The sequence below is a fragment of the Schistocerca serialis genome, chromosome 2 (genome assembly GCF_023864345.2).
Source record: "Schistocerca serialis cubense isolate TAMUIC-IGC-003099 chromosome 2, iqSchSeri2.2, whole genome shotgun sequence".
NCBI classification, from domain to species: domain Eukaryota; kingdom Metazoa; phylum Arthropoda; class Insecta; order Orthoptera; family Acrididae; genus Schistocerca; species Schistocerca serialis.
The window spans coordinates 300,180,107-300,207,721 of record NC_064639.1 but is presented as its reverse complement, the minus strand read 5'-3'; the positions used below and the strand labels follow the sequence as shown (position 1 = coordinate 300,207,721).

At 42.2% G+C, this 27,615-nt stretch overlaps 1 protein-coding gene across 1 annotated transcript in view; it reads right to left on the bottom strand.

Annotated features, from left to right (window-relative positions):
* Window positions 1–1,537: 1,537 nt before the first annotated feature.
* LOC126457071 (ubiquinol-cytochrome-c reductase complex assembly factor 1) overlaps window positions 1,538–27,615 on the bottom strand; it is a 153,652-nt gene continuing 127,574 nt past the window's right edge. The window contains exons 4-6 of the mRNA XM_050093071.1: window positions 13,860–14,026; window positions 7,362–7,556; window positions 1,538–1,987 (exon numbers count right to left, since the gene is read on the bottom strand). Of these exons, the coding sequence (XP_049949028.1) occupies window positions 1,880–1,987; window positions 7,362–7,556; window positions 13,860–14,026 (470 nt within the window). The 3' untranslated portion in view covers window positions 1,538–1,879. The remainder of the gene's footprint in view (window positions 1,988–7,361; window positions 7,557–13,859; window positions 14,027–27,615) is intronic.

Below are 27,615 nucleotides of genomic sequence, written 5' to 3'. Positions count from 1 at the left end.
CCAGAAATGAGGGATATCCTGTTTTAGATACTTCCTACTACTCCTGAAGTGGTATTCCATAGCCCACCCAACCTACACACTATCTTACATGAAACGTACTCACAGTTGTCAATATGGACAACCATCAGCTGTATAATGGAATGACAATGAAGAAAATTTGTGCTGGACTGGGACTCGAACCCTGATTTCCCATTTGTCGTGAGTAGTCGCCTTCCCAACAGGATATCCAAGCACACTCCATGGCCAGACCCAAACTTCCATATGTTGTCAACCATGTGTCTACAACCTGTACTCATTCATTATGTATATTCCTGTACAGGAGGGGCACTTTAATTGAAAGTTGCTTGCCCAGTGTCGACGAATAAATATGATCTTGCAGCGCCTGTGGTGTTCAGAATTATGACACAATATTCCTTCAGACATGCATGCATGTCCAAAGGAACATTGCATTGTAATTCTGAACTAAGGCTTTGCAATATCTTATATATACACAACATCTTGGTTGACCCCACTGCCACTCCCAACCCATGCAGTCAGTCATGTCCCTGTGGGAGACCCAGGTGCAAGAACTGCGAATCTACCCACTAGCACCTTCCTACTCACGTCCTGTCACAGAATTAGCCTATCCCATCAGAGGCAGAACCACCTGTGAAGGAAGCCAAGTTATAAACCAACTCTGCTACAATCACTGCACAGATTTTTATCTTGCTATGACAAGCAACCTTATGTCCACCAGAAGGAATTACCACAGCCAAATTGTAGCCAAGGACGAAGTTTACCATCCAGTGACACAACATGCAGCCGAGTACAACATGCTGGAGTTCAATGGCTGCTACACAGACCATGCCATCTGGATCATTCACACCAGCACCAGCTTTCTTGAACTACACAGCTGGGAGCTATCCTTTTAATACATCTTTCTTTCCTGGAACCCTCCTGGCCTCAATCTCTGCTAACTCCCCATTGCACCACACTACCCAACAGTTTCTCCTTCCTCTGTCCATTCACCCACCCACGTACCTGATGTCTCTGTCCTGTGTTCCTAGCTAGAAAACCTGCTGCCTCCCTAAGAGCAACTAATTACCAACTCCTAATCCCTCTTCCTGCCTCTTTCTCCCTCTCAGTGAAGGATTTATTCCAACAGCTGATAAAGTTTTCTTTTTTTGTGTAGGAAAGTGTCAATGACCCATTGCTTCAGCTAATATCCAGCAGTTAATATCCATCTCAATCAAGGAGTGCTTTAAACAAATGAGGAAGTTTTTGTTTCTTTTAACATAGCCGTGCTGAGGTGTCCAATACTTTCCGAATACAATCAACTCCACACTTTTGACAGAGAAGAGAGAAACAGTTTGAAGAGTGATTTACAGCCTATATTTACATAATTAATTTGAAGAAGTGCCAATTTCAGTATATACTGACCTATGCCAACTTGTTATACGACCTCCTCTGCTGCATCTAATGATATTAAACAATCGGACAATTTTCTGAAATTTATCAAACATCAGCTAATTTTAAAATATGAAAGGAAATGAGGTAATCAAATTTCAATATTTTTATTTCATTTTGGGACCTGTTACAGTCAAACAAGATTTGAGCACATGACTGTTACAAAATAAATATTTTAGGGAAAAAAAACAGGCACAGCTGTAAATGCAGTGCAATATGTAACACCCAAATATCAGATGCTCTCTCTCTCTCTCTCTCTCTCTCTCTCTCTCTCTCTCACACACACACACACACACACACACACACACACACACACACACACACACACACACACACACACACACACGCATGCACAAAATGAGGAAATAGCCTCACAGCCTTTTATCTTCAGATTTTCTGCTTTTGTAACAGCTACTTTACAGTATTTTCATATTTATACTAATTCTTGATCTCTGACATTGGATGGTATTGGAGCAGGCAGCCACGTAATGTCTGGGTTCGATATTAAATCATTTATTCCAATTTCATCCAGAAGTTTTATCTAGAAAGAAGAACAAAACTGAACTGTCATATCATTAAGCTCAAACACAAATAAAATGTGAGCAAGCTTCGATTAATTTTACACACGGATGGTATAGTAAAAATACAGTGTAAAATGCATTATTTTATGACAGGATACCTAGTTTTTTTAAGGCTGCCAGAATGCAAAATTTTCAACAGCAATGTCAAATACTGAGCCTGGTCTTGACATTAGGCTATAGATACAAACAATGAAAATTCTGATTGGTGTGTGAAATGCACAAGTCCAGAAATATCCTTCTACAAAAATGATTTATGTTCAGTACTAAAGACAAGATGCACAAAGACAAAAACCAATAACTATTGACAACTGTTGACAATTGTTGTTGCTCTGTTGTGATCTTTAGATAAATATTAGACTACTCTTCACTGGCATATGAAGATGACACACTGTTAAAGAGAGAGTAGGACTGTCTCCCCCTCTCTAGTCAGGGATTGTAGTGGTGTAGAGACGTGGGACCAGCCATTCACATTACTAACTCATGAAGTGTGCATGAAGTCAATAAAGAAAGTGTGCCTGCACTGATAATTGGGAAATGTAATATGTACAGGTAATGAAGAGAGCTAATGATCCATCCACCAAACACTGGCACAGAACTTGATATACGAGGGGTTTTCAATACGTAATACAACACGTTTTTTCTTCTGCAACAATATTGGGTGAAAAAATGCAGAATTTGTTGTAGGACTTCGTGGAATATTCTCACTTCAGCTCCTGTAGTTTCATGAAGTTCCAACAGGTGGCGGCCCTATACATAGCCTTCAAAATGGCACCCATAACGAAGGTGCATTCCAAGCAGAGGGGTGTCATCAGGTTTCTTTGGGCAGAAAACCAGAGCATCACACACATTCATCAGCACTTTCAGAATATCTAGGGAGACCTGGTAGTGAACGAAAGCACAGTGAACTGTTGGGCCAAGTGTCTGTCATCATCACACCAAGGTCGTGCAAACCTGTCAGATCTCCCACGTGCTGGCCAGCCACACACAGTTGTAATTCCAGCAATGATGGACACACTCGTGTGAGGTGATCAAAAGATCACAATCAAACACCTCACTGCTCAATTGGATGTCTCTGTTTGTAGTGCTGACACCACATCCATCAACTGGGGTACTCAGAAGTGTGTGCCCGCTGGGTTCCTTGCCACCTAACAGACGACCATAAAGAGCAGTGAAAGACCATCTGTGCAGAATTGCTTGTGCATAACAAGGCTTATTGTGACAACTTCTCATCAAGCGTTATCACAGGCAATGAAACAGCAATCCATCGAGTAGTGCCACACCATCTCTTCTCCAAAGAAAAGGTTTAAAGCCATACCTCCTTAGTCAATAAACTCATCGTGATGGTCTTCGGGCAGCCTGACGGAGTTATTCTGTTTAATGTCCTCACTCGTGGTGCAATGACCACCTCTCAAGTGTATTGTGCTGCCCTCAGGAAATTTAAGGAACAACTTCCCAATGTGTTTGGCACCAGAAAAAGCAAACAAACTTCTCATTCTCCATGACAACACAAAGCCTCACACAAGTCTGTGCATACAATAGGAAGAACAGTCCAAAGAAGTTCTGTGAGCTCCTAAACTACAGCCCAGAACTCGTATCTTCCAACTTCCATGAGTTTGGACCAATGGGAAGCAGTACACGGGTGACGATGAGGCTACTGATGCAGCAAGATGTTGGCCCCAACATATACCATGCAGGCACACAGGCCCTCCAGTAAGGTGGCATAAGACCATTGCATTGAACAGAAATTACGTTGAAAAATAGGGTTTTGTAGCCAAAAGAGTGAGGAATAATATGATGTTTTGAAATCCTGAATGAAACCAAACTGCTTTCAGAAAAAAATGTGTTGCATTACTTACTGAATGCCCCTCGTAGGAAAAAGAGAGACAGGATGTATGAAGTTGAAGCCAAGATTGAAATTCTGTTGTAGTACGCAATCAATAGATCAAAAAGAAAATTATGAATCTATGTAATGGATCTGGGAGATGTTATTTTTTTTACCGTATTTGTCGATACTGAATTGAAAATGTTTTCTTATATTTTTGTCAGAATTTATTATAATTTGTCTTATTATATGTTAATTTACTTCTGTTTTTGAGAGTAAAAGCATATTGATTACTATTAGAAAATGTATCGAAGAATAGCAAAGAAACTGATTGTGTAAAATATCTTTGACGTTGGAGTAGTCTTTGACTATAGTCAGTCTGAGTCGGAAGCTAACTCTTGGTGTGTGTTGACGGAAGAACACTGTGAAGGTCGCAGTCATAAATAATTTTGAGTTATGTTACTATTATTTTTGTATTATCTGAAAAGAAGAAACTACATTGGAAGAAACTGTATTTGAAACACCAAAATGAGAGAAACACGCTGAACCACGTCATTTTCTGCAGCCGACAACGATGCATTGTGGAATCATACTTAGACAACTGAAGCCAAGACTTATATTTGCTTGCAAACGTCTAATGGAAAAGGTACTGTCACGAAATATGGCAAATTTAAGTTTATAAAAAATAGTGACCATATTTTCAACTTGTGTAATAGCCGGGATGCCATATTTCACCTAACACCAAGTTTAAATGGAGGAAAAAGATTAACAGCAGGAAAACAGGGTCACAATGGGGGAGAAAAAAAAAAAGAAAATATTTAATAGTGAGACATATCCCGATAAGCTACGAGAATGATAATGCCAACTGAAAACAGAAATGATGAGAAAAAGGGGGTAGTGGCACATAATGGAGCATATCAAAGGAAGACCAGATGGATCAAGAGAGCGAAATGCATGAAAGAAAGCTTGTTTCTACCTCCGCAACCACAAAAAATAGATGTCAAGATGGTAGACCTGAACTACCCGAGTTGTGGAGCACAGTACTTCAAATGTACTTCAGAGGATAGAAAGCAAGTCAAGCAGAATGAATTTACAACACCTTGAAAACATTACATTAGTGACTGGAAATAAAAACAATGAACCTAACAACTAAGCATGGTGGGAGGAGAAAACTCTAATATCAATCAGATCTGGAACTGGTGATTTAAGTATTTAAAACATCCGAATCAATGGGTACTTAAATGAATAACAAGCATCCAAAAAATGAAAATTTGAGATATTAATGAAACAGGGACATCTGGGAAAAGGAATGACATCAATTAGTAATAGATGTTGGAACACAACAGGGCACAGCAGAATGGCTAATGACTTCATTCAGGGAGCCTGAGTACAAACTTGTGCACTGAAGAGCAGTTTCTTGAGTATTACTTACCAACTATAATTCTGTGACACACTTATGCTATGCAGCCTGTTAGCCACTAGTGTCACAAGCTTCCCTATATGTAAAAAGTGATACCTGTATTCATGCATCGTGAATAGCCTTGTCAGAAAGAGTCTTAAGACAACAAGTGATTTATGTGAATGACACGGTAAGGATGAAATCCCGCAACTTAGTGTTACATGCAACCTTTTATTGTGGCATACAATTGGTTTCTTAATTAAACATTACTGAACTGTTAGCATATGGTATGTGTGGCAATGATGATGCTTTTACACTATGGTTACAATGATGATAATCAGACTAAATGGAAGAAATGAGTTAAACATAAAAATAAAATACAGCTACAGAGGATAAGATCAAATTTCCAGAATGAATCTTCATCTCACAGAGGAGTGTGCACCAATCTGAAACTTAGCCTGTGTGCCAGACTGGAACTTGAACCTGAAACCCTTGCCTTGTGCAGGTAAGTATCCTACTCAGTTAACTATCCAAGCTCAACTCAAGACACCAGCTCTCACAATTTCACTTCCACCAATACCTCAATCTTTAACCTTCCAAACTTCACAGAAGTTCTGTGTACTTTAAGGGTCAAGTACTTCTGGAGGTGCTAGTCCTGCAATGTACACACAAAAACTTCTGTGACTTTGGAAAGGAGGAGATGAGATACTGACAGAAGTAAGACAGATGTGGGTCATGAGTCAAGCTCGGATACCTCAGTCGGTAGAGCCCTGCACACAAATGACAAAGGTCTCAGGTTCAAGTCCCAATCCAGCATACAGTTTTAACGAGACAGGAAACTTCAGGATCAAACCTGTTCTTATCTTAAACCTCCAGGTGCGGGCAATGAAAACGTGTGTTCAGCTCTTCCCGGATAATTTTGCAGGGCCCGTGGCAAGTGTTAGATGTAATTTCTGATTTGCTTGCAAGCCAGACGTCATGAATTTTCCCATTCAATATTTTTCTGTTGTTCTGGGACATCATAGGCCACTATTTTCCCCTAAAATCTTTTTCTGTTGCCCTGGAACACTGGAGATCACTATACTCCCGTCAAACATTGGAAGTCGCATTCTACACTTTCTGAAGTCTCACTCACATACTTACACATACACCTTTTTGTGGCAGCAATTTTGTGTCCATATTCCCAAGCTTGTACAAACCTTGCTTTAAGCTACACAATACTCAATATTTGCATTTCCCACATTATTCACACTAAATGTCCATTAAAAATCAACTCTAAAGTAAGTTTTTGATTTCATTGTTACATTCCCATAGTTCTAGCCTTAAACTATTCTAATTATCAAATAAAAATGCCCCACAATGATGCAGGGAAAAATATGAAAATCACCTGCAGTTAGAGGGATAAATAGGCTACGCATATTGCCTAAGATGACTCGAGGCAGAAATATGCAATTAAAAAATTTCTGCATCTGTTCTAACACTGAACCATCCACAGCTTGAAACAAATTACAAAGTTTTGAAAATCCAAACTGCCTGAAATGGAGTAACGAGGAGAAAGCATTCAAGCAGATAGGAATACTGACAAAAATGGACTAATTCCATGTGTCTGAGAGGGGGGAAAAGGACCATCAACTCTGATAAAATATGCTTTGAGCAACTGATAGTATAAGGCCAGTGCAAGAGCTGGCGATTTCAAGTATAAAGTTCAATGAACTATTTACCAACATTTCAAGTACTCTTACATATCAGTGTAAGAGATTTATCTATCTTTATTGCTCATCACTGTAAAATAGCAATACACATGGTAAGCAAACTCTCTTCCAGTTTATTACCTCTTTCATGTTTACCAAACAGATAATCTCATTGATTACCACACAGACTAATTTCATTCAAATTCAAGAGAAATAATGGACAATGACAAACTTCTAATACTATTTCAAATTCTGTTTTTATTTATTTATTTATTTTAATTCACAAGTTGTATGGTTCGCTGTGATATCTACATCTTTGAGAGAATGAGTAAATGTCATACCCCTTTAAATATTTTATTAACTGTCTCCCCATAATGGGAATGTATATTTTGCATAAACAATGAAGACATTAAGATTAATACCTGTTTTCTTATGTATCTTACTAGGCATTCAACTGCCTCTGGGTTGTTACAATTTCTTTCAAAGAATCTTCTCCAAACAGCTCCAGCTAGCACTTTATCATCTGACAGCAGTCCTTCGTCATATCCCATAATGGCAGCTTGAAATTGCTCAGACATTTCTGATAACTGCTCCCGTACAAGACCTGGATTCGCTGCCTGAAATGAAACATGCGTTGAAAATTTCAACCGTTTTCTCATTATTTTAGTTTATTCAATTTATCACACGCAACTTAATCACACTGCTTAGAAATGATATCTGTAGAGATACATGTGTAGAAACATCTGAATCACAATTCAAATTACAGACAACAAAATAGGAGTCAACACTGTGTGATTATATATCACATTATTTCCCACCAACGGTTCTGTTCGGTGGTTTGACCTGGAAAATGGCTCTTACTCACAACAGAATAAGTGAGTGGTACAATACCAAAAAAATTAAAACATCAGTTTTTTACCCCTTTGCTAACTCAATTACATCTCACTTAAATATTGTCCCCTTGAAGTCCCCATTTGTCAGATTTTGGTATAGTTCATACTCACAGATGAGATTTGTTGCTTAGAGTCATGGTTAAGTTTGTGAAGTAGTATAAATCTTCTTTTTCATGAAATGGTGTGTCTTTTTCCAAAAAACACTATGTTTCTTGGTGTTTATAGAGGAGAGGTGCAGTACAGGTGTGATCACGTAACTCTTTACACTAAATTCTCAAATAAGTAACTTTCAGAACTAATTAAAGAAAAACTTTGAAAATTAAAATACAGTCTTAGTGAAAATGTCACAACATATTTTACTAGTTTTGGTCCTATTAGATGCACTCAAATTGCCAACAACCATTAAAAACTTGGTTTCAGACGAAGGACAATTTAAACAAAGTATAAAAGACATTTTGATAGGCAACTCCTTCTACTCTGTAGATGAATATCTTAACAGGAACTGTTAGACCAGTCTTAAGATTTCAGTTTTGACAGCACTTTGTCGAAAATGGCTCTGAGCACTATGGAACTTAACATCTGAGGTCATCAGTTCCCTAGAACTTAGAACTAGTTAAACCTAACTAACATAAGGACATCACACACATCCATGCCCGAGGCAGGATTCGAACCTGCAACCATAGCGGTCGGCGTGGTTCCAGACTGTAGCGCCTAGAACTGCTCGGCCACTCCGGCCAGCAGCACTTTGTCACAACAGTCGAGATTAGGTATTTTGTGTGTAGTAAATTAATTAAACATCCATAATTACGTTTCATTCTGACAGTGTACTCATTCTGTAAATATTGCCAGTTCCAGTTTACTGTATTCACATATTTTGACAATCTTCTGACAAATGATCAGTGTAGTGACTATTATATTCAAATGTTTTATGTTATACTTTTTGACTTGTACCTTGCCCTTGCCCATGAGAATCATCTCATTTTTGGGCCTATGGAACAAAAACTGAATCCAACCTAATCTCAGATGTGTGTTTTTCTGCTAGGCGAAACATCTTAGTCAGTCATGGGAGAGGGGGAAGGAGCATTTAATTTCAATGTATAGTTCAGAGGACACTGTAGCAACTCACACACACGACTGCAGTCAGGCAACTGAAACCACAGTGTGAGCAGCAGCACTGATTTATGATGGGAGTGGTGACTGGGTGGGGGTAAAGAGGAGGCTGAGGCAGGTAGGGGTAGGGATGTATGGTGGGAGTGGCAGGTAGTGAAGTGCTGCAGGGTAGTGGAGGGCAAGGGAGAGGTAGTGAGAGGGGGGGGGGGGGGGGGGGGGGGGAAGCGGAAAAGACGGGAAATAAAAGACTGGTTGTATTGGGGGAATGACTGCTGTGTAGCACTGGAATGGGAACAGGAAAGGAGCTGGATGGGTGAGGACAGTGACTAACGACAGTGACTCCCTCCTCCTCTCCACCCCGGCCTCCTCTTTACCCCCACTCAGTCACCACTCGCATCATACAATGGTGATGTTGCTCGCAGTGTGGTTTCAGTTGCCCGAGACTGCAGTTTTTTGTGTGTGTGTGTGTGTGTGTGTGTGTGTGTGTGTGTGTGTGTGTGGTGTGTTTGATGAAGGCCTATGAAAGTCTTTTTGTTGAGCCTATCTGCGACTCAACTAAAAGGAATGCAATTTATTTAAGTGACAGATTCTTCTAGTCACACATGTTTCAAGCTCTTTTATTGGTTAGGTTTTACCACCCAGGCATCATTGTGAGAGTGCAGTTAACTTAATAGGTGTAGCATGTCTTCCTCATATAATGTATAACACTGTCAAATACTGATGGAGACTGCCTCTGCCTTGATATACACTATGTGTATCAAAAGTATCTGGAAACCGCCAGAAACATACATTTTTCATATTAGGTGCATTGTGCTGCCACCTACTGCCAGGTACTCCATACCAGCGACCTCAATAGTCATTAGACATCTAGAGTGAGGAGAATGGGGCACTCCGCCGAACTCACAGACTTCGAACATGGTCTGGTGATTGGATGTCACTTGTGTCATATCCGTACGCGAAATTTCCACACTCCTAAACATCCCTGGATCCATTGTTTCCAAATGTGATAGTAAAGTGGAAACATGAAGGGACACATCAGCACAAAAGCATACAGGCCGACTTTGTCTGTTGACTGACAGACTACCAACAGTGGAAGAGGGTCATAATGTGTAATAGGCATCTAGACCATCACACAGGAATTCCAAACTGCATCAGGATCCACAGCAAGTACTATGACAGACGGCAGGTGAGAAAACTTGGGTTTCATGGTCAAACAGCTGCTCATAAGCCATACATCATGCCGATAAATGGTAAATGACACCTCGCTTGGTGTAAGGAGCAAAAACATTGGATGATTGAACAGTGGAAAAACATCATGTGGAGTGACGAATCACAGAACACAATGTGGGTATGGTGAATGCCTGGTGAACGTTATCTGCCAGCGTGTGTAGTGCCAACAGTCAAATTCGGAGGTGGGGGTGGTGTTACAGTGTGGTAATGTTTTTCATGGAGGGGGCTTGCACCCCTTGTTGTTGTGCGTGGCACTATCACAGCATAGATTTACATTGATGTTTTATGCACCCTCTTGCTTCCCACTGTCGAAGAGCAATTTGGGGATGGTTATTGCATCTTTCAACACGATCTAGCACCTGTTCATAATGCACGGCCTGTGGTGGAGTGGTTACACGGCAATAACATCCCCGTAATGGACTGGCTTGCACAAAGTCCTGACCTGAACCCTATAGAACACTTTTGGAATGTTTTGAAATGCCGCCTTCATGCCAGGCCTCACCTACCGCCATCGCTACCTCTCCTCAGTGCAGCACTCTGTGAAGAATGGGCCGCCATTCTCCAAGAAACCTTCCAGCACCTGATTGAGTGTATGCCTGCGAGAGTGGAAGCTGTCATCAAGGCAAAGGGTGGGCCAACACCATATTGAATTCCAGCATTAACAATAGAGCACGCCACAGACTTTTAAGTCATTTTCAGCCAGGTGTCTGCATACTTTTGATCACATAGTGTACAGCCCATAATTGGTAAAACCTACTCTTTTCATATTTATATTGCATGTGATGAATAGCTAAAATCAATCTGAAGTTCATTAAAATAGAATACAAGAAATATTCAGGTCTCAGTAAAACCTGATGATTATTTTTACTAACAGCTGCTGAAAAAGTTGCTAATGTTGTCAGAGCTTTAAGGTCTTACTTCTGTGTCACTTGCGATGTTTATACATTTTCTTCTGCAGTGTTCTGCACATTGAAAAAGATTAACTATAATTGAAGTTGCAGACAAAATAAACACGATGCTTAACAAACCAGGTACCAGAAAAATCCAAAAGGTTTTTGACACCTCCTATAAAACAGTAATTAGAAACGTTGGAAAGTGTGGGGCTAGTTATGTTGGATTAATTCAACATTACCGCAACAGCTTTTTATGATAACTGCACTGGATATATTCATGAATGGTGTGAACCATTTCTGGCATGTAAACTCAATAATCAGAATGTTAGTTAATAACCAGACAAACCTCTGTGCGAGAGTCAGCAACACTCACTACCAGTAAATGTAGCTCATTGCTGATGGGATGTTATGTAATAATTTTCCTTTTTTTTATTCTCCAAATTCTAGGTAGTTTAGAAATGGGATTAACACATGAAGATTTGGAACATGTTAGAAACTGAACAGTTATTACATTTTCTATCTGCTGTAAGGTAAGATGTGACTCAGGAGTTACCCGTGCAGCCTGAGAATCAGCTTTTCACTGCTTCTGCATTTCTAAGGAGCCATTATTTGTTCCCAGCCTCAGAAAGTTCAGATATTACACCTGAACAACAAAACAATTGTCACTTTAATCAAAGGGAGAGTCCAGTGTTAAATACCAAGCCTCAAAATTCGCTCTCATCAAAACCATTACATTTCATTTTCACAAGCAGAAGTTTATCTCATACTTTTTTGGGTTCTGTACCCGCATTGGTAAAAATGGAACCCTTACATGATCACTTTGCTGCCCACGTACCACTCTGACTGTCTGTCGCATCTGTTGTGTGTGTCTGCCTAAAACGCTTTTTTTCTCACGAATGGGTAGAGGTGATAAGTTGAAATTTTATGTCACATACTAAGGTCTATAGTCCCTTGGCAGTGTAAAAAATTCAAGCTTCTAGCCAATGCAGCCAAAAGATACGCCAATTTATGTTGCACATTTCAATACTCACAAACTCAACAGTAAACTTAAATCTGGATGACTGAACAGGAATTTGAACCATCACCATCCTGAATATGAGTCCAGTGTGCTAATCACTGTGTCACTTCGCTCAATTTGTGCTTTTAATGTACATATTTAGTTGCAACAGACTCTCACTGGTGTTGTGTGGATAATATGTTTAGTCTCAAGTTGTCTGAGGATGATCTGAAAGCCGAAAGCCAGTTCACAATAAATAGTATTAAATAAGGTGCCAAAGCTTATTCACAACTTATATAGAAACCATACTGGAGTTTTAAGAGCCACATGACATGAAAGGGAAGAGAGCAGAGAGGAGAAATGAAACTCTGCCAATGGCACTGTAATTCTGTTGAATACTGGAATGGAGTTAGAAGAGCAAATGAACAGAATGGACTGTGTCTTCAAAAGGAGTTACACGACAATCAACAACAACAGTAAGAGAAGTGTATGGAATGTTGCTGAATTAAATCAGGTAATGCTGAAGGAATTAGATTAGGAAATGAGACACTAAAAGAAGTAGTTGAGTTTATTTACTTGGACAGCAAAATAACTGATGATGTCTGAAGTACGGAGATTATAAAATACAGACTGGCAACAGCAAGAAAAGCATTTGTGAAAAAGAGAAATTTGGTAACATCTAATATAAAGTTAAATGTTAGGAATTCCCTCCTGAAGGTATGTATTTGGAGTGTAGCCTTGAAGAGAAGTGAAACTTGGACAATAAGCAGTTCAGACAAAAAGAGAATAGAAGTTTTTGAAATGTGGTGCTGTAGAAGAATGTTTAAAATTATGTGGGAACATCAAATAACTAATGAGGAAGTACTGAACTGGAGACAAAAGAAATTTATGCCATAAGTTGACTAAAAGAAGGGTCTGGTTGAGAAGATACATCCTGAGGCATCAATGGAATGTCAGTGTGATAATAGACTCGATGCCCCAGCTAGTCAGTATCTTTACTCCTCCTTAAATTAAGTAACAGAGAGATGTTTTGTATGTGCCAACACCTCATTCTTACTTTATCAATACAATATTTGCTGCTAGTTTTATGCAAGAAATAAGTAAATTGTCTTCTTGTAAAAAACAGTTCTTCTTTTGACAGGCTACCACACACTTTTATTTGAGAATTTTTCAATAATTGTAAACTCTATTGAAGTCTCACAAAGTTGACTGTTTTTGTGCTTGCCTGCTGCAGTTTTTTTTTTTTTTTTTCACATAACAGCAGAGGAACATATACGTCTTAACATCAAAAGAAAAGAAAACGGAAAGAAGGAAGGAATGAAGATTAGAGTTTAATGTCCAATCAATGATGAACAAGGATGCTGCACCAGCTCGAATTGGGAATGTGTAGGAAGGAATGTCATTTTCAATGTGAATCATCCTGGCCTTTACCTTAATGGTAAGGAAACCAAAGAAAAGGAAAGACATATGACCAGATGGGAACTTGAGCCACTGTCCTCCTGAATATACGTCCAATGTCTAACCAATGTCACCCTTGCTGGAGAAGAAAAGAAAAAGATGATGACAAAGTGGAATTATTGAAATATTTTAACTTGCCAGCATATTGATCCTGTTACCATAAACAAGGTTACTTTTACAGAAAGTAATGTTAATGATTTTACCTATGAAATTACCACCTCATTTGTTTCCAAGTTTTTGTATTAAGAACTGATATACACAGATTGAGCTTTACTATGTTGTGTTCATTACTGAGACATTTTCAAGAAAAAGCAAGCAATTCCAAATATGGCAACTTACACCTAATTTCTTGGCTCTAGCAGACACGTCATTCCACATGGCTTCCACAATGATGTTACGAAGATATCTTCCCTCCTTATCAGCTGCCATTGATCTAACCATAAGCATCCAAACATGAAGTTCTGTTATTAGGAACCAAGAGTTCAGCGTGTCCGGCATCTGAAATACTAAAACAAACACAGAAGCAAAATGATTATGTAGCTGTATACCAAATTAATGAATTAATGTTTTCACTGTCCATTACAGTAACTATATGATGTGATCAAGTTCATTATGGCATAAAGGAAAATGAATGAATTGCATTTCGCATGAATGTCATAACCTTACAAACAAGCTTTATTGTATCTAATCTGCAACCTTGCAAATCTCATTATTTGTGCATCAGAGAAGAGGAGGCAATGGAAGAACATGGGGGTTCAAGGAGAGAAGAAGTTGGGGACAGAAAGATACACAATGGCATGCAATCATTTAAACAACATTGGTAAAAAAAGGATAATAAGGATAGTGTCATGAAAACAAGCCTCAATTCTGGATAAATACCTTAGAGTTTGACCCTTCATTATGTGCACATAAGATGGTGAGTGGTGGGATGAAAAACAGTAGTAAAGCAGCAAGATAGAGTGCCACCGTGACCTGGTAACAGCACCACTTTGCCACACACTTCTGTGATGTTCATTTTAGGGTGTGTGTTTACAGTACTGATTTTTGTGATTAGTACACATTTTGTGACTCTTTTTCCCCTTTGTAGTTATAAACAGGACAGACGAAGCAAAAAAGAGATACAGTATCAATAATGTTTTGCACTGAAATTGCTGATGTGTTGACGGTGCATTATCCTTATAAAAGAGGACATTTTTGTTTATCAACCTTGGTCTTTTTTCAGCCAACCTCAAGTTTCAAATGAGCCAACAATGCAGCATAACAAGGTCCAATTATGGTTCTGCCTTTTTCTAAGTAATCTATGATGATTATTCCTTGGGAATCCCAAAAAAAAAACAGAGGCCATCATCTTACTAGCTGACAAAATATCTTCAGCTTCTTTGGTAACTTTCACCAGCCTTTGTCCATTGCTTTTGATTGCCACTTTGATTCTGGTGTGTAATGATGGATGCAGATTTCATCAACAGCCACAAATCCGTGCAAAAACTCTTGAGGATTGCAATTAAAACATCGCCAGACATTGAACTGAAATGATGTGCCATGTGCACTTTTCATCAACTGGGAGCTATGGCGGCACCCACCTCACCCACAGCTGCTTCACAGCGAATTCTCCTTGGCACTTGGTCATTGGAGAAGCCAACACAGCAATCACACACATTTTTATTTGGCAGTCGTTTTGCCGACTGTGGGAATACTTCAACATAACACAGGTAGTTCATACATATGCTGTGTGTGAGCGAGCATAACCCACTGAAAAATTGCACAATGATTTTTTTGCATGATAGGTAACATTTGAGGATGTGGGACATCCTTGACGTATCACTATTCCATCAGCGTTCCCTCATTTACTAGCAGCCTTGACCTGAAGTCATACCAAACAGTTCCCCAAACCATAAAGCCCTGATTAACCCTACTGTTCCTCATCTAAACACAGAAAGAGAGGGGTCTCTCCGCAGGTTGCTGCTGTACACACCAATGATGGCCATCTGGGCTAGTGCAGAATCACGGTTCACCACTCAACACAGTATAACCTCATTCAACCAGAAGTCCATGCTGCCAGGTCTTGGCACCACTTCAAATGTAACTGTTTGTGTTATGCCATTAACAGCTGCCTAGGCATGGGGAAGAAATTCCCTAGTCCAGCTGCTGCTAGTCTCTGATCAATGATGTAGAGCGACACAAAAAGTTGCACAGATTCCATTACTTGTTCTCGGATGGCAGGTGCTGATGTGGAGGGGTTCCTATAATAGTATGATCTACCCTAGTGGTGGTCAGGCATGACTGACCAGAACTTTGACAAGAGAAAGCCTGTCCTCACATTCTCATGTAGTACAGCACTGGGCCAATGTCACACCAGAATCCCTCACAAATCTGGATATTTTGAAATTCAACCAGCCTGCCATATACGGAACGACAATGAGGCTCTTTTCAAACCATGTCAGGTGCTGATAATAGTGTCTCACATAAGTATGCAGCATCTCTTTGACCTTCCCAGTCACCTCTCAATGTCTGACGATGCTCATTCTCAGAACTCCCACTCTAATTATTTATACAACTGGTGACGCGCGCGCGGGCGTGTGTGTGTGTGTCCCTGTGCTTGTATGAAGTTACATATATATCTGACCATTTCTCCTGTGCGTTTCACCTTTTGCCAGGCAATGTATATTAAATCTATCATATAAATATTTATATATTTCAAAAGTATGGGTATAGAAATGATAGAAATCACAGAAATACAGCATGAGTATGACAGAGATATGACAGAAGTTTGAGGAATTACTGCAACCAATCGACATTTTTTCCTTCAATTTTTATTTATTCATGACCGGTTTCGAATCGCCTGGCAATTTATCATCAGATGATACAATTTAGTTTGGAGTATTGTGGGGTCATGTATCTGTCTGTCGCAAATACAGAGATGAAAAAGTGAGCACTGTATGTGGAAAGAATATTACGATTGTAAGATTAATGTGCTGGTACTACTCACTGTTTTTATTCTTGTGACAGGCACTGCTATGGGAAACATAATGTGTGCTTACCAGTATCATTAAATATCAAGTGAAACAGGTACTTTTCCACCAATGGCAACTCCCACATACTTTACAAAATATTAACAAACTAAAGAGTGTGGCTGTTGTTGTCTCCAAAGAGTTTTGTGGAGGCAGAGATTTTCTTTGCTCATTTTTCGTTGTGTGTGGCATTCGTAATAAAACATATTTTTATTACATTACTTTCTTTATAAAAATTATTACTATGTTTTTACATTGCAAATTTTTAGGCTATTTACAAAATCTACAACAAAGTGTTTAGGACAATATTTCTGGTAGTGAAGTTATGTTTGGCGTGTTTCTCATTGCTCAATAAACAGGATAGTATACATATGGAGTGGGGAGGCGGCAAGGCGGGGGGGGGGGGAGACAGAGGGAGAGGGGGGGCAGGGGGAGAGAGGGAGAGGGGGGCCCCAAGGGGGGGAAGTCACAAGGGAGAGGGGGGGGGGTCACTAGAGAGGGGGGGGGGGGGTCACTAGGGAGAGGGGGGGGGGTCACTAGGGAGAGGGGGGGGTCACAAGGGAGAGGGGGGGGTCACAAGGGAGAGGGGGGGGGTCACAAGGGAGAGGGGGGGGGTCACAAGGGAGAGGGGGGGGGGTCACAAGGGAGAGGGGGGGGGGTCACAAGGGAGAGGGGGGGGGTCACAAGGGGGAGAGGGGGGGGTCACAAGGGGGAGAGGGGGGGGTCACAAGGGGGAGAGGGGGGGGGTCACAAGGGGGGGAGGCGGGGGTCACAAGGGGGGGAGGCGGGGGTCACAAGGGGGGGAGGCGGGGGTCACAAGGGGGGGGAGGCGGGGGTCACAAGGGGGGGAGGCGGGGGTCACAAGGGGGGGAGGCGGGGGTCACAAGGGGGGGAGGCGGGGGTCACAAGGGGGGGAGGCGGGGGTCACAAGGGGGGGAGGCGGGGGTCACAAGGGGGGGAGGCGGGGGTCACAAGGGGGGGAGGCGGGGGTCACAAGGGGGGGAGGCGGGGGTCACAAGGGGGGGAGGCGGGGGTCACAAGGGGGGGAGGCGGGGGTCACAAGGGGGAGAGGCGGGGGTCACAAGGGGGGGAGGCGGGGGTCACAAGGGGGGGAGGCGGGGGTCACAAGGGGGGGAGGCGGGGGTCACAAGGGGGGGAGGCGGGGGTCACAAGGGGGGGAGGCGGGGGTCACAAGGGGGGGAGGCGGGGGTCACAAGGGGGGGAGGCGGGGGTCACAAGGGGGGGAGGCGGGGGTCACAAGGGGGGGAGGCGGGGGTCACAAGGGGGGGAGGCGGGGGTCACAAGGGGGGGAGGCGGGGGTCACAAGGGGGGGAGGCGGGGGTCACAAGGGGGGGAGGCGGGGGTCACAAGGGGGGGAGGCGGGGGTCACAAGGGGGAGGCGGGGGTCACAAGGGGGAGGCGGGGGTCACAAGGGGGAGGCGGGGGTCACAAGGGGGAGGCGGGGGTCACAAGGGGGAGGCGGGGGTCACAAGGGGGAGAGGGGGGTCACAAGGGAGAGGGGGGTCACAAGGGAGAGGGGGGTCACAAGGGAGAGGGGGGTCACAAGGGAGAGGGGGGTCACAAGGGAGAGGGGGGTCACAAGGGAGAGGGGGGTCACAAGGGAGAGGGGGGTCACAAGGGAGAGGGGGGTCACAATGGAGAGGGGGGTCACAATGGAGAGGGGGGTCACAATGGAGAGGGGGGTCACAATGGAGAGGGGGGTCACAATGGAGAGGGGGGTCACAATGGAGAGGGGGGTCACAATGGAGAGGGGGGGTCACAATGGAGAGGGGGGTCACAATGGAGAGGGGGGTCACAATGGAGAGGGGGGTCACAATGGAGAGGGGGGTCACAAGGGAGAGGGGGGTCACAAGGGAGAGGGGGGTCACAAGGGAGAGGGGGGTCACAAGGGAGAGGGGGGTTACAAGGGAGAGGGGGGTCACAAGGGAGAGGGGGGTCACAAGGGAGAGGGGGGTCACAAGGGAGAGGGGGGTCACAAGGGAGAGGGGGGTCACAAGGGAGAGGGGGGTCACAAGGGAGAGGGGGGTCACAAGGGAGAGGGGGGTCACAAGGGAGAGGGGGGGTCACAAGGGAGAGGGGGGTCACAAGGGAGAGGGGGGTCACAAGGGAGAGGGGGGTCACAAGGGAGAGGGGGGTCACAAGGGAGAGGGGGGTCACAAGGGAGAGGGGGGTCACAAGGGAGAGGGGGGTCACAAGGGAGAGGGGGGTCACAAGGGAGAGGGGGGTCACAATGGAGAGGGGGGTCACAAGGGAGAGGGGGGTCACAAGGGAGAGGGGGGTCACAAGGGAGAGGGGGGTCACAAGGGAGAGGGGGGTCACAAGGGAGAGGGGGGTCACAAGGGAGAGGGGGGTCACAAGGGAGAGGGGGGTCACAAGGGAGAGGGGGGTCACAAGGGAGAGGGGGGTCACAAGGGAGAGGGGGGTCACAAGGGAGAGGGGGGTCACAAGGGAGAGGGGGGTCACAAGGGAGAGGGGGGTCACAAGGGAGAGGGGGGTCACAAGGGAGAGGGGGGTCACAAGGGAGAGGTGGGTCACAAGGGAGAGGTGGGTCACAAGGGAGAGGTGGGTCACAAGGGAGAGGTGGGTCACAAGGGAGAGGTGGGTCACAAGGGAGAGGTGGGTCACAAGGGAGAGGTGGGTCACAAGGGAGAGGTGGGTCACAAGGGAGAGGTGGGTCACAAGGGAGAGGTGGGTCACAAGGGAGAGGTGGGTCACAAGGGAGAGGGGGGTCACAAGGGAGAGGGGGGTCACAAGGGAGAGGGGGGTCACAAGGGAGAGGGGGGTCACAAGGGAGAGGGGGGTCACAAGGGAGAGGGGGGTCACAAGGGAGAGGGGGGTCACAAGGGAGAGGGGGGTCACAAGGGAGAGGGGGGTCACAAGGGAGAGGGGGGTCACAAGGGAGAGGGGGGTCACAAGGGAGAGGGGGGTCACAAGGGAGAGGGGGGTCACAAGGGAGAGGGGGGTCACAAGGGAGAGGGGGGTCACAAGGGAGAGGGGGGTCACAAGGGAGAGGGGGGTCACAAGGGAGAGGGGGGTCACAAGGGAGAGGGGGGTCACAAGGGAGAGGGGGGTCACAAGGGAGAGGGGGGTCACAAGGGAGAGGGGGGTCACAAGGGAGAGGGGGGTCACAAGGGAGAGGGGGGTCACAAGGGAGAGGGGGGTCACAAGGGAGAGGGGGGTCACAAGGGAGAGGGGGGTCACAAGGGAGAGGGGGGTCACAAGGGAGAGGGGGGTCACAAGGGAGAGGGGGGTCACAAGGGAGAGGGGGGTCACAAGGGAGAGGGGGGTCACAAGGGAGAGGGGGGGTGACAAGGGAGAGGGGGGTGACAAGGGGGGAGAGGGAGTGAGAGAGAGAGAGAGAGAGAGAGAGAGAGGTGTGTGTGTGTGTGTGTGTGTGTGTGTGTGTGTGTGTGTGTTTGTAAAGAAAGAGTTAGAGAGGATGGTGTTTAGGTGTGGTATGAGTGAGGTGGGGAATGGGTATGGGAGTGGATGAGTACAGTATTTATTAGTTTTTCAAATTTAAGGACTATTTATAATTTTTGAAGACTGGGTTGTTTGCTAAATCAGTTTGTTCATTTAAGATGGTGTGGGGTGTTTTATTGTTATGTATGAAAATTTCTAATTGTTCCAAGAGGTCAATTTTATTCCTCTGACTACGGTGTGTAGAATGTGGAGGTTGGTTTTTATAACTGTGATTGAATGACTATTTTGAGCTAAATGGGCTGCAAAAGTGGATTTATTCAAATTTTTTAAACCGAGTGCATCAGTGTGCTCTTTGTATCGGATTTCAAAATTTCTACCTGTTTGTCCTGTTACAAGTTAATTTGTGTACACACACACACACACACACACACACACACACACACACACACAAAATCAATATCTCTCTCTCTCTCTCTCTCTCTCTCTCTCTCTCTCTCTCTCTCCCACCCCCCCCCCCTCCCTCCTTCCTTGCCCTCCGCCCTCCCATCCCCATATGTATACTATTCTTTTTATTGAGCAATGTGAAAAAACATAACTTCACTACCAGAAATTTTGTCCTAAACACTTTGTTGTAGATTTTGTAAATAGCATTAAAAAAATTTGCAATGTAAAAGCATAATTTTTACAAAGAAAGTAGTGTGATAAATATATATTTTATTGCGAATGCCACACAAAATGAAAAATGAGCGAAGAAAATCTCTGTCTCCACAAAACTCTTTGGAGACAACAACAGCCACACTCTTTGATTTGTTTATATTTTGTAAAGTATGTGGGAGTTGCCATTGGTGGAAAAGTGCTTGATATTTTACGATACTGGTAAGCACACATTATGTTTTCCAGAGCAGTGCCTGCCACAAGAATAAAAACAGTGAGTAATACCATCAAATTAATCTTACAATTTAATATTCTTTCCACATACAGTGCTCACTTTTTCGTCTCTGTATTTGCCACCGATGCATGACCCCCACAATACTGCAAACTAAATTGTATCATCTGATGAATTGCCAAGTGATTCGAAACCAGCCATGAATAAATAAAAGTTGAAGAAAAAAACAGCGATTGGTTGCAGTAATTCCTGAAACATTTAACAAGACAGTCACAGTGTTCCAAATCCAGAATGGATAAAAGTTTTATAACATAAGTGTATCTCTTAGTAATTGCTAACGAGAACTTTCAATGGACTTAATGCTCAGTCCTGGATTCATCTGTATTGATCTAGCCACATACTAATTAGGAAAACCACAAGGTCATGTGATCTACAGCCTGACCCACGTGCATATTCTGGCTAGTAAAATATATCAGGTTGAAAGACAGATACTTTATATGGGATGATAAACATTATTAACAACTGATTCGTCACCATCAAAGGCAAAATACAAATTCTATTGATTATACTTCTTAAACAGTGCCACTGATTTATTTTCAACATGAAATACGCAAAATAATTCAATTGAAACACTATTTATAATACAATAAAATTTTCAGCAGTTATCCATTGGAGAGGTGCAACAATTATTGACACACAGTGTTTTCTTTTAATGGCTCCAGAGATTGAAGCCCCAGAACAGTACTTATCGAATATACTGTATCTAGAAATTAAAGAAAGTGTTATGGCACAAAGATAATTTAACACTAAAGGCTGTGTGGAGATGAGTTACTGAAACAGTATCAACAGAAGCGGCTGAACATTCGAAATTAGGACTTCTTTATAAAATAACCATAGAAAAGTTAAAAAGATCACACAATGTACATTGTATCATATCCAGTGACAGCTTAACAGACATCTTGTTTCTTCTGCTTAAGTATTCTTTGGAAGCATTTTTTAAGTGTTTCTACCACTTTCAATTTTTTGAATGCCGATATTTTGTCTCAATCTACTGAAACTGGCTTTATCACATCTCTATCATTGGAATATGATTGCTTTTAGTACAACATTATCAATGGTTCTGCAGATTTTCAGTATGTGTTGTGTAAAGCACGAGACCAGAACATATAAAGCAGGAGACTGACAGTTGTGGAGTCCTATGCTTTGTACTGATACAGCTCAATCTCCATTGCAGAACTGAATGCTTGAACTACAATTTTTTTTATTTTAACTTTGGACAACATCGTTTGCTTTCTATTGCACATTGTAAGATGTAGATGATTATCTCTCAGCTTTTCCAACCATCTTACTTGCATTACTAAGCTTCAGCTCTTTCTCTCATGATTTAGCACCAGTCTTCTTTTTAGTATTTACAGAGAGATCTTTGTACTTTGTGTAGGTTCTTTAAATTACCTACACATATAAATAGATATTCGCACCGTCCCCTACGAAAAAGGTATCATATGGAGCTATGATCATCCCAATAAGCCAACAGAAAATTGAAGATTAAAATAGCAATTATTTTAGGCACCTCATTTGTTGTTCTCACCAGTCTCAATATCTGACATTCTTTTGAGCTGGTGCAAGAAAGATGCATGGAATTGTGCTCTCTCAGTTATGTGTTAAGTAAAAGTTATAATATGTGGATGTTGCAAGTTTTCATTCTACTACCGGGCTATGTTCTAATTTCCTTCTCCCGATGTGACGAGGACTTTCTCGGAAATGAAGTCAACATGAAGAGAGAGTAGCCACCACAACCACATCGGCGTTGTTGTACATCATTGGGGAAAACAGGTAAATACCAAGCCGCACACCAAAACTACAAGGGATTAACATTTATTCAGTGTTCCACACTGCCACAATATCCTTAACACACACACACACACACACACACACACACATACACACACACAGATATATATGCTGCATGTGTTTCTGGAAGACAGCCTTTGGTGCCGGCTAAATGATAATTACTGCAGCTCTGGACAATCCACATTATTTCTCATCCCAACCACTATATCTGGTGCCCTACACTAGGATATCGCCATCAGGAGAGTGTTAGCACATTTGTAATAATTTAAAATTACATAATTTTGTAAATTTTCTATTATACCAATTGCTGTCTTTCTCTGTTTCATAAACGAGAATGGAAATTACAAGATGTGTGAAAGATGAAACAAATCAATTGGAGAATTAATTCAGCAAGAAGTGAGAATGCCAACACAAAGGTAGGAAAATTCAAGATCCACTGGTTGCCTGACTGTACTTCATAGCATCTCTGTCATCAGTGATAGCAGTAACTTTCCTAATCCAACAACCAAATTACAGATTTTCGTAAAATATACTGACATTTGGACAGAAAATTAATTTTAGGGAGAGAAATGTGGGCATACAATTGAGTTATGCTGACAATGTATTTTGAAACTTGTTAGTGAGGTACCACTGATTAGATTTTGTTAGTGGTATCCTCATTATTACAAACAGAATATTTTATGTTCTGAAGTATTCATTTATCTTCTCATTTTGTAAAAGTACCAGCAAATGAGTACACACAACACATTGTTGCCAGTCTACCAGCAGATAACCAGGTACAGGAAGTTGCCAAAATGGATGTGGCAACAAATGAAATCTAAACTGAAAATTTTGGTTGCAGTGACAACAACCAATTATATTTTTCAATTGATATGGACATAGATGATGATGATACCATCATCATCATCATCATCATCATCATCATTCGAAATACAGTAGGAGAGACAAGCTCACAATTTTCTCCAGGGAGTATTTTTTCCCTTGGTGAAAATGTAGTGTGTGACAGTGCGGACTTATTAAATTGTTCTCTACCTGCCACACTTACACCTAATGTAAACATGATTGGACAAGGTGCATTGTGACACCAGAAACCTCGATCATGCCGCAAATATTACAAAAGTTATTTACATAAGGCTTTTATGATTTTAAGTACGAGCTTAAGGAAGAGCAAAAACACACACTCAAAGAAAGTATTGATGAAAAATTTAATGATGTTTCTAAACAAGACAAATACACAAAGGGAATTACTTGAACAGCAAAAGTTTTCAAAATCGACATAACACAACAGTTCAATGACTTGGCAAAAGATTTGCCTGCAGATCTTTCAAATGAATTATCTGGGAAAGACCTAATAACACAGTTGCCCAGTGATTTGTCACAAGACAAAAATAATTTAAGCCAGAAAGTGTCCTAGGACACAAACAGTTTGTGGAAAAGGTGAAGAGAGGTATTTGAGGTTAAGAGAGGTATTTGAGGTTAAGAGAGGTATTTGAGGTTCAGACAAAAATTAAACAGGAGCAGTCACAATTGTGCCAGAATATAAATACAATCATGGGTACTGTTGATGGGTTGCAAACAACGTAAAAGGTCTACCTGAACAAGTGCAAGACCTGTCATTGAAACTAAGTAGCACAAGTTTAAATACTCAGTTCATGAGAAAGCGGCAAGAAGGATGACAAATTAAGACATTAAGGAAACAAAGGATAGAGCCGAGCCAAACCAAGGCTGGCACACAAGGTAATCCATGAACACAGGGGTTGTGCAGATGTGACTGAGGAAGCAATGAAGGTACAGAAAGTACTTAAGAGCTGAAACAGGTAAGAGATTGAAAGCAGTGAAGGAAAAATCATGGACTAATATCGTTAGTAGCATTGAAAAGAAAAGGGAACACACAAACCCAAGCTATCAACAGACAGGACAGATAATAAGAACATTTAGCCACTCTTGAACCCTAACCTGTCAAATGAAATAGATCACAATTATAACATACAGCAGGCACTGCCGACTTCTGTCCCTGTTGTGCAGAGGTATTCAGAATACGATCCAATACATCAAAACAATGCCACACTGGCAACAAGACAGTGATGCATGCCTTTCTACTTTGCCTGTGAATGAAGGCAGTTGGGTTCATAAGAGCTTTCCGGAATGTTGGCCTGAAGTGCAGAAGATACATTTTGTAGTAGGTTATACACAGGGTTATGTTGCGCTCTAGGCTACTGAGATGGCAGAAAAATGTCACACCTATGGACAGCTTGAAAAGGCATTCCTAGACAAGTTCTGGTCCACCGCAATAGAAGAAAGAATGTGGTGCGAAATGTATAACCCTGCGCCATTCAGCTGTAACCAAGGAGGGTGTAGAACATACTTCAAGGAATATCTAAATGAAACCTGTTAATGGACAATCCCACCACCACACATGGATTTACTAAAATTTTTGAAAAGCCAGCTACCAGCTGTCAATCATCACTCCTGAGCACAATATAGAGAATCTCTCAATTCCATTGATCTTATCTACGAAGAGAGACCTTCGCAACCACAAAGTGAAGGCATGCAGGCAGACCCCCACAAGAACTAACGAACAACACAGTGGGAATGGCAATAACAGCCCACATGGTTGGCAGCCATATCCCCCTCAGCAATACCAACAGGAACCAATTTGGTAATGGAAAGGGACAAAAAGTCAAGTGAGGGTACAAAAATAACCCAGGTCTGAATCGGTCATGATTTAATGGCCAGAGAGGTTACTGTCAGCAGATGAACAATATGCTGCCAACCTGGAGCAATGACCTGAACAGACACTGACAAGGGCAGAACGCAACTGGGCATCAAAATAATCTGCTGCAGCCGGACTATAATTCGTACAATCAAAATTATGTTTTGATTAGTGGCCAGGGACAACGAAATTTTGAGTTGAGAGCCACACAAGACACTAACTGGCGAAACCAGATGCATGGTGTGAGGTGGTCAGTGCTCAGTAATTCGGAAAACTAACTGGTCTCGATAGGCCCCTGTTCAATGACCAGTAATAGGGATGGGGGCATGGAACTAGTTAAAAGCTTAAGATACGGAAACTGTGGTTATATCAAAGATGACCTGTATCAGGAAGATATTACCATCTGTGAGGATGAAAATGAAGACACAGTACAGGCAGCAATCACTGCACAACTACTTGGTTTAAGGGTACCCATAGTACTGGACACTGGAGCTACCATTAATATAATTTTACAGGGTTGGTCTGAGCAATTACAAAAATGAGGACACATACAGACACTTCCAGTCCAAAATTGTAAAATACAAAAAATTGTAGGAGGTAAGTCTAAAGGCATACAGTTGCAGGCAGGGATTCCTGTTCAAACTGATAGCTTCTCTTTACAATGCATTTTCTTGTGGTGGAAAGGTTAATAGTTAACTGCCTTATAGGCAATAACACCTTTTGGAAGTACCAAGCACAAACTGACATTGTTAAGGGGAAGTGTCACTTCATTGTGAACAACCCACAACATTCAGTAGACCTATTCAGGTCAAACGCCAGAGAAAGCAAACCAAAACACACTTCTGATGTTCAAATATAATTATTCTATCCAACCGCCGTGTTTGTAAACACACAGGGAATTGAGCAATCACAGGAAGAGGAAATAGGCCCCGAGATCGTGTGTGCTGAGGTGACCGAGTCAGCCTGTCTTACAGAAGAACAAAAAGAAGAACTGCAGAACCTTTTAATACTGTATGCTTAGGTTTTCAGATGACACCCTGGTATAATCAATCGATACAAATACAAAACAGAGGTGTAACCAAATGAAACCTTCTGCTTTTCATCTTACCCCATTCCATGGGTCAAGGAGGAGGCTGCGAGTAAAGAGATCAATAGAATGCTAAACTGGGAAATAATACAACCATCCTCATCACCATACGGTCGCCCCATTTTGGCCATTAGCAAATCAGGTGGTAGTGTGTGCCTTGTGCTTGATGCACGACGAATTAATAAAATTGTTGTGCCTGTCAAGATGCTGCTGAGTAACCAAGAAGAAAAACTTCTAAAACTCCTTAACGTTAAGCCCCTCAGCGTAACAGATCTCTGAGCCTCTAGCTGGCAAAACTGCCCTACATGAAGATAGCTGTAAGTACACTGCCTTTGTATGTGGAGTCAGAAGCTACGAGTTCTGTGTTGTCCTTTACGGCTAGAATGTCAGCGCAGGCCTATTTATTCCTGCTTTAGATCAAGTCTTAGAACCTCAATTGTTAAGTAGAGTAATTGCCTATGTTGATTTATTGATGGCTACCCCAAAATGTCAGAACACTTGAGGCTCTTGGCTCAAGCCTTGTACAGGTTTTCAGAATACAGAGTCACAGCCAATCTAATGAAGTCACATTTTGGCACAGAAAGGGTTAAATTCCTTGGACACATAACCTCACCTCAAGGCATATTTCCAGACCCTAAGAAGCTCAATGCTATCAGACACTAATCTGTACCCCAAAATAAGAAACACTGAAGGGATATCTTGGCTTAGTGTTTTTCCTTCAGTAAATTTATACCACAGCAGCTTTTAAACAGTGATGCTCTACTGAATCTTTTACAGAAAGATCACCCCTAGTTACGGAAAAAGTATGGTAAACTGAATCGCAAGTTGCAACTGCTGTACACATGGCCATTTGTTATACCAAAAATTCCTCACTCGGGAGTCTATAAGTTAGTATACTTAAACAGTGGTGAGGAAAAAGGGTTCTTACCACACAAAGATTTACATGAATTTGTGCACTAAACAGAATTTGACGCTGATGAAGCACAGCTTGGAGGAATGCATGTAAGTGTATATAAGAGATGACATACTGTCCATTTGAATATGCTTACTAAGATTGATGTTTAGAATTAAGGGAAGATTTCACTACGCGCATGTACACAGCACAG